The sequence below is a fragment of the Culicoides brevitarsis genome, chromosome 1 (assembly GCF_036172545.1).
Source record: "Culicoides brevitarsis isolate CSIRO-B50_1 chromosome 1, AGI_CSIRO_Cbre_v1, whole genome shotgun sequence".
Lineage (NCBI taxonomy): Eukaryota > Metazoa > Arthropoda > Insecta > Diptera > Ceratopogonidae > Culicoides > Culicoides brevitarsis.
In genome coordinates this window covers 13,598,311-13,606,275 of record NC_087085.1, presented here as the reverse complement: position 1 = coordinate 13,606,275, position 7,965 = coordinate 13,598,311, and the positions used below count along the sequence as shown (strand labels likewise).

At 29.2% G+C, this 7,965-nt stretch overlaps 1 protein-coding gene across 1 annotated transcript; it reads left to right on the top strand.

Annotated features, from left to right (window-relative positions):
* Window positions 1–2,122: 2,122 nt before the first annotated feature.
* Window positions 2,123–7,437, top strand: LOC134837302 (knirps-related protein-like). Its single transcript, XM_063852670.1, has 2 exons — window positions 2,123–2,200; window positions 6,184–7,437. Exons 1-2 carry the CDS (start codon window positions 2,123–2,125, stop codon window positions 7,435–7,437), a joined length of 1,332 nt encoding a protein of 443 aa, XP_063708740.1.
* The last annotated feature ends 528 nt before the right edge of the window (window positions 7,438–7,965 follow it).

Sequence of the window (7,965 nt, the reverse complement as noted above, 5' to 3'; positions counted from 1 at the left end):
AAGGGTAGGCGTGGTTGTGATAGTGAAGAATTTTACAAAGAGTACAGTTTTATTTTTTTTTCTCGTGTAAAGAAATATTTTTAATATCGCACATCGCGAGGAAAAACGTTACAATCACCAATGCTGACATTTTGTATACAAATGTATGAACAATGTAACCTTAAACTCTTTAAAGATTGCATGATGCCAAGTGTATTACTTATTATCATCGTAACTAATCTAAAATTAATAATGATGCCATGCTATATCTAGCAAAAGAATATATATAAAAAATACCTTGGAACTAAATTAGATCATTATTATTATTATTTTTTTTTTGTAATAATAACAAATATAAACTTATATGGCATAAAAAATACCGCGTTTTATGTTTTTCAAGAGTTCTATCAAATTGTTAGTAAAACAATATACATTTATATAACATCTACTACATAAAATAAATGTATATGTACAAATAACATCAATTGAATTATATTACATTAAATTAAATTTACAAATCAAAATAATAAATCTTTTTTGCATAAGATCTGCGGCAATCGATATCGCGCAGGTTAATGGAGTTTGTCTCGATCGAGCTTTGTATTAATATATTTTATTGAAAAAAAACTGACGGAAATTGTCGAAACATATCACGTAGTGGTAGTCAGACAGTAAACTCATAAAAATCTGATTACACCTCTCGAAATCATCGTTCGTTACTCAAGCAAGCAAGCGATCTAAATCTCATTTACAATTAGGTGTGAATACAAAAATATATAATAATAATAAAAAAAGGGGAACGACAATAAAAAATAAATAAATAAAGAATTTAGATGAACATTATTTGCCTCTTTCCTGTCAAACAAAATACTAAAACAATAAAATTTGTGCTTGAATGTCTAAACAATGTCTTTGTAATTGAATGTTGTTGTAACAATATAAATTCATTCAAAGTGTGTAACTTTTTTTTTATTACGATTTAAAGAAATCGAAAGCACAACGGAAAAAATGTATCATCGTAATAAAATTACATGTAAATTAATGTGAGTTGAATATTAAAATATTTTTATTTATTATTTTTTTTATAAAAAAAAATGGTCAGGGGTGTCATTGATTTTTTTATGATATTAAAAATTCATTCAGAAAAAATATTAAAAATAAATTAAATTAAAATTTTAATTTAAATAATTATTTTGAAAATTAAATTAGGTAAATAAATTAAAATTAAATAAATTAAATTTTAAAATATTAATTTTGATCAAATTTTTATTTTTTAAAATGTAAAATAAAAAAAAATAATTTAAACAAAAAAAAAATTTAAATAAAAATATTGAATAATATTGAAGAAAATTCATGTATGAAAAAAAAATTCATGAAAATTAAAAAAAATAATACCAAAATAGTAATAATTTTTTTTTAAATATTTCTTAAAAAATTAAAAAAAAATTATTTTCAATATTTTTCATGATTTTTTTTTTCTTTTTTTAATTATTTCTCATTGAATTGAAATTTTGGATCAAAACGGGACAAATAATAAATTTTTTAAAAAAAAAAAATCAAAGCGACCTTAAAATAAAAAAAATTAAAAGAGAAAGACAATTCATGTCATAAAGTCAGATTAAAATCAAGAATCACGTGCACGGTGCTCATCCGCTGCTGCCTGCTACTGTTTCAGCTTAACACCGACCGACATGCACATACACGAGCGAGACGTGATAGAAGGCGCGATTGGCTTGTAATAAGTAACAAGTAGCAACATTTGTCTTATTTATGAATAGATTACAAGTTTTTTTTTCCTACAAAATGCGTTAAATTGCATTTTGTGCCCGTATATTGCCCGATAAATGCGCGCAGTTCAAAGATCCAGATTTCTTTTGTCTGTCTCGCCTGCATGAAATGTGGTGCAATATCTAATCATAATATTTAGTGACCATATACGGAAAAAAGAGTTTGATGGCAAAATAAAACGACGACGTCGACGACGACAAAGTATATCGACACTGCCTGTCAATGTGGGCTTTTTTCATTTTATTATTTCCAAAGCATTAGCATTTATATTGCCTAGTTTTTTGTTACATTTTACATTTACCGAACAATAATAATAATTACAATTGTTTTCTTGCTTTATTTTTCTCAATTCTAGATGAATCAGCAGTGCAAGGTGTGTGGAGAACCAGCCGCAGGGTTTCACTTTGGTGCATTTACGTGCGAAGGATGCAAGGTAAGGCCGCTACAATGTTAATTTTTTTGTGTTTAATCAATCAACGCGCTGTCTTCTCGTCACTCCTATTTTTATTATATTGCAATCCTCTGCAATTTATTTGCATGAAAAAGTGTTTGGATGACTATTTAAGGCAACACGGTTATTTTTTTTCATTGATTCCTTATGAAAAATTAATGTTAACACAACAAAGTAGTCCAAAAAAACTTCCCAGCATAAACGGCCCACTGTCAATTTTTTATTTTTCTTCGCGGAAAGTGACTCATATCAAGAGAGGAGATATTCTTCACTTTACATTAAATTACATTGATATGCGCGGGGGCGTTTGTTTCACAGAAAATTGTTTCACACAGTAAATAATAATAATATAAAGTAATAGTAACAACGAAAAATATAAAAAGAAGAAACACCACTCCTTACTCTATTATAGGTTTTGAATGAACAAACTTTGTTGTGTGATTTTTTTTTTCGTGTTAAATGTTGTAATATCACACATACGCCACACAAAACGTACAAAAAATATATCTTATTATTATTATTAATAATAATGTACATATAAGGTTTTCTGTGACTCTTCCAATTTATATGAATCGAATTAAAATATGTGTAACATTTACATTTTAAAATAATAAAATTGACGTCTCCCTGACTGTCTTGCGAATAAATTGACGTAAATTAATTAAATAAAGAAGGGACTGGCATGAACTACTTAGAAGCGAAAAAAATTGTCAATTTATTTTATTGCAATATTCTTGTTGCAATTGTAAAGTTATATTAAATTAGTGTGTTTTGCTTGAGCATATCCGATGGTATTGCAAAACATCCTTAAGTTAAATGGCATGTTAGATGAATGATTTTACCATTGAAAACAAATGGAATATAACATTGTGCACGACGTTGTATACAAACAGCCCATTTCCGGTCTAGTAAACTCAAAATGTAATTGTGCTTAAAAATTGCCTGCAACGAGCTCTATGGAAAAATTACAAGTCACAGGGCTATCGTTAGTCAAAATAAGGTGACTTTTATATATTTTTATCATTATACTACACAATAAAACAATAACAAGTGCTAAGAAAAAAAATAACATTGAATGATTGAATGTACACGACAATAACAACAACAACAACGACGACGACGACGATCCCAAGTCACTCGATCAGTCGCTGCTAGCAGAATAATACAAAAAAAAATACAGAAGACGATTTGATTTTAAAGTCGTGTAATGTTATAATAAACAAGGTACATTTATTGTATTTATTGGCAGAAAAATAGCAGTAGTTACAAACAATACAATTTGAAGCAACAAGGCAACAAAATACCTTGAAATGGATTTTTATACTTTATTAAATGATGATCTCTTTTGTGTACGACATTGTATAACGCGCGTTGTAGGTACACAACTTGATGATGATGATGCTCTTTATTTTATTTTTATAATTTATTTATTCATATTTGTTCGTAAAAGTAATGAAACAATTCAAAGGCAAGGTAATAAAATAAATAATATTAATAACATCATATATATCAAGAGTATAAGGCAAGTGCAATTTCAAAAAATATTTCATATTTCGACCCAAAAATATTAATTAAAAAGGGATTATTATGAATAATGATTAATAATTTTAGAGCGATTTTAATATTTTTAGTATTTTAATGTTTCTATAATATAACCTTGTATCTTTGAAATAAACATAATAATTTTTGTTAATATTTTTTTTAAGATAAAAATATTCAAAAATTTTAATTAATATTTTTTTGCTTTGTATATCGTCATAATATAGTATCGAAAAAAATATTTAATTTTAACTTTTAAATATTTTTTCAAAATAAATTTATTAAAATCTTTAATAAATATTAATAAAAAATAATAATTAAAAAAAAATAAATTAAAAAAAATAAAAAATTAAATAAATAAATTAAATAAATTAATAAATTTAACTTAAATAAATTTTATTATAACTTTTTAAAATTTTTTTAATAATAATTATTGTATATGAATAATAAATTTATTTATTTTAATTAATTATTTAATTTTTAAATTTAATTTAATTTTTTTTTTATTAAATTGCCTAATTAATATAATAATTAATTAATTAATTTAATTAAATTAATTAATATAAAATAAATGTTGTCTTAGCAAAAGTTTCTTATTTTTGGATGGACATATTTTTTATTAAATTTTTTATAAAATTTAGAAAAATTAAGAAAAATACAATATGAAACATTTTTAAAAATTTCACTTGCCTAAAAAAACAAATAAAAAAGAGAAGCACAAAAAAATGTGAAATTTAGAGCAATTTTTTCACGATTATCATTTTTATTATATTATTATTGACGACAAGACAACAACAACAAAAAACTACATCATAACTCAATAAATATATTTCAGAGCACAAAAAAGTGAACATAAACATAAATAAATAAGAGATTATGATGATCAACGTTGATGTTGTTGATGATGATGAAGATGGATCATTTATTTTTATTGAGCTATGTCTCTATTTGTATACAAACAACGGGAAAAAAGCAAAAAAATAAACGAAAGAAATGAAAAGTCGTTTAATTAGGTTAATTTTTACCATTTTACAAAAGACTTGAATGAAATAAGCGACGAACCCTGTTCTGTTTCATCAATTCCCAGACAGATGTGCACACGTTGCCGCGCTTCACTGAAAGAAATGAAACAATGCAAAGGTAGCACGTGCTCTAAATATTATCTTTATATACTTTAAAAGGCATGAACAACATCACATTTAATTAGAATAAATTATTCAAGCCTCTTTCGCATTATTATTATTATTTTTTTGTTGTGCACTTCATTGAATTCTCTTTCTTTCTCTTGTTTGCTTTTTTTGCATCATTTCGCAAGTGATGCGTTTTATTGTTTCTTTAAATGCACAAAAAATATATAAATATTATTCACGATTTTTTTTTATTTAAGTTTTTTTTTATAAAATATATAAGCTTAATCCTCAAAAAAAAAAAATAAATAAATAAAAATAAATTTAAACTGCACTTGTTCCATCATCATCATCATCATGTCATGTCATTCAATTCGTTCATTCATTCTCAAGTAGTTAAGAAATAAAATGTGACCAAGTATTTATTCGCTTGTTTATTTGCAAGGTCATGCAATTTGTAACTGTTTCTGTACCGAATATAAATTATATTTTTTTTTCGTATTGTATAAATAGCGCCTCTTCAACGAAAAAATCGTACAAAAAAATGTTTGTGTATTGTTTGCATTTATATTTAATAACAATAATTGTAATAACAATAATAATAAGAAAAAAAGAGTACTGCAACAAGTTTAAAATAAGGCAATAAAAACGGAAATACGGTGATTGATAAATAACATGCATCAGTAAGCATCTTTTTTTCTTTAAAAAAATTTTCGCAATATGCGAGTTTAAACAAGTCATTTAATAAATGTAATTAAATATTTTGTGCAGTTATACAAAAATTGTTGCAAGTTAAGGGCATACCTTTAATTTGGTCTCGTTTAAAAAGTTGATGTGTTCGTTATGTGAGGAGAAGAGATTTTTTTTTATTTATCGTCTTCTTACGAATTCACCAGAGATAAATATATTACACACATTATTATTTATTGTTGCAAGTTTTTTTCGTTGTTCATTGATGATGTTGATGATGATACAACGAAAAATTTCACTTTTGTACATTTAACATTTTTTTGTCTTGTCTTGCGGATCGCTATCGATACAACCAGCTTAAACTGTAATTTACATAAATAAAATGAAGAAGATGCATTTTGTCTCCGCTCCTGCAGTCCGAAATGCTTGCACGTATGTGCGTGATCAGTGCGCGACAATAATAATAATTATTCGGTTCGCGAACGAAGATAACCGGAATGTACGTGAGATGAGCAACTTTCGATTATTATTACTGAAAACAGAAAAAAAAAATTTTTTTTTTGAATGAAATTTTTAATCTAATTTTTTTTTTGTTGTGTTTCTTTTCAGTCATTTTTCGGACGATCATACAACAATTTATCATCGATATCGGAGTGCAAAAATAACGGCGAGTGCATCATCAATAAGAAAAATCGGACAGCATGCAAGGCATGTCGTTTGCGCAAGTGTTTGTTGGTTGGCATGTCGAAAAGTGGTTCGCGGTACGGGCGACGCTCCAACTGGTTCAAGATACATTGTTTGTTGCAGGAGCAACAGCAGGCTGCCGAACGTCACGCAAACAACCAAAAATCAGGTGTCACACCGAATTTGTTGGCACCGCCGTCGCCCTTTGGACCGGGAGGCTTTTCGCGTCCCCCATGCACGATGGAAGAACTTAAGCTGCTCGGCTTCGAGGAACATTACAAACAATCGTCGGCTAGTCCATCGATCAGTTCACCCGATAGTCATAACTCCGATAGCTCCATCGAGATCCGTGAAAGTGAAAAACGTAGCTTAATGATGCGAAATTCGACAAATAAGATGTCCACAAACGAAATGCCCGCCCTCCCAAAAGAACTACCATTCTTACCGTTACCGTTTTCGGGTATTCCGGGTCTCATGCCGCCTCCGGGTTTCCTTCCGCCATCGCAATTGCCGCTTTTTGGCTACCATCCCGCCTTGTATCATCAAAGCCATCAGAGTCTGCTCAAGCAACAGGCGGAACAACAAAGCGCCTTCATCACGAATTCCTCGAATAACAACAGCAGGTTCATCGCAAACAACAACAACAACATCACGAAAAAAGTCGAGGAGTTTTCGAAGCGTTTTTATCTCGACGCAATTTTACAATCGCAAAAATCGCCTTTTGAACGGGAATCGAGCCGAACTCCGACGACGCCAACGCCAACAACGACAACAACCACCGATGAGAAAGATGACAAGGAAGCGCTCAAGATGCATCACACGAACAACAATATCAGCAGTAAGGAGGAAATTTCGACAATTACGCCGCCACGATCGCCATGCCTCACGCCGGGTAGTGTCACGACAGCGACAACGCATCAAGATAACCCCATTGATTTGAGCATGAAGGCGACCAGTTCGACGCACGATGAACAGAATTCGTTTCGGGGCAGCAGCGTTGTGAGCGAAGATGACGATCGAGCGAGTAGCAATCACGAAATGGCATCCGTGCGAAGTAATAATAATGTTAGCGAAGAGAGTGAGTCTGATGATGATAGTGTAATTTACAAAAATGAATCAAAGAGGATGAAAATCCAAGGTACCACAACAACGCCACTCGACTTAACGACAAAGGCCTAGTACAATTAACGCGTAAAAAATTTCTTTTATATTTTTTTTCTTTTAATTTTTTTTTTTTTGAGTGACACAAGACCCCCAAATCGACGAAAAAAAAACATGTTCATTCAATTTCCACATCAGGTGTACAATCTGTGTCAAATGATGATCTTCTTCATTAATCACGGGATTTGCCTCGAAGCTAAATTTGCCTCTCAACGCTGCTTGCATAAATTATAATTTCATTTTCTCCTATAAATAATAAAAAAATTACGCCTCAAAGACCAAAAAAAAAAAAAAATAAAAACTCACATGTGCATCTGACCCGAGGTATGATTTTTTTAATGATAGGTCAAAAACTATCAAAAAACTTCTCTCACGCCAAATCAAATCAAATCACATCAAGACAGCGAAGAAGAGGCAGGTGAGGTAATTAGACAATAAGACCTCTAATTACCTCAGAGGTGCCCTCATTAAATCCAGTATTTATTATTTGTTGGCAAGTCATGTCATGCCAAATTATATTACAAAATTCTATTCAAATATTTAGCA

Excerpts from the sequence above, each read along its gene's own strand:
- LOC134837302 (XM_063852670.1), top strand. The coding sequence starts at position 2,123 with ATGAATCAGCAGTGCAAGGTGTGTGGAGAACCAGCCGCAGGGTTTCAC. Across the intron at positions 2,201-6,183 it reads TTACGTGCGAAGGATGCAAG|TCATTTTTCGGACGATCATA; the intron begins GTAAGGCCGCTA and ends GTTTCTTTTCAG.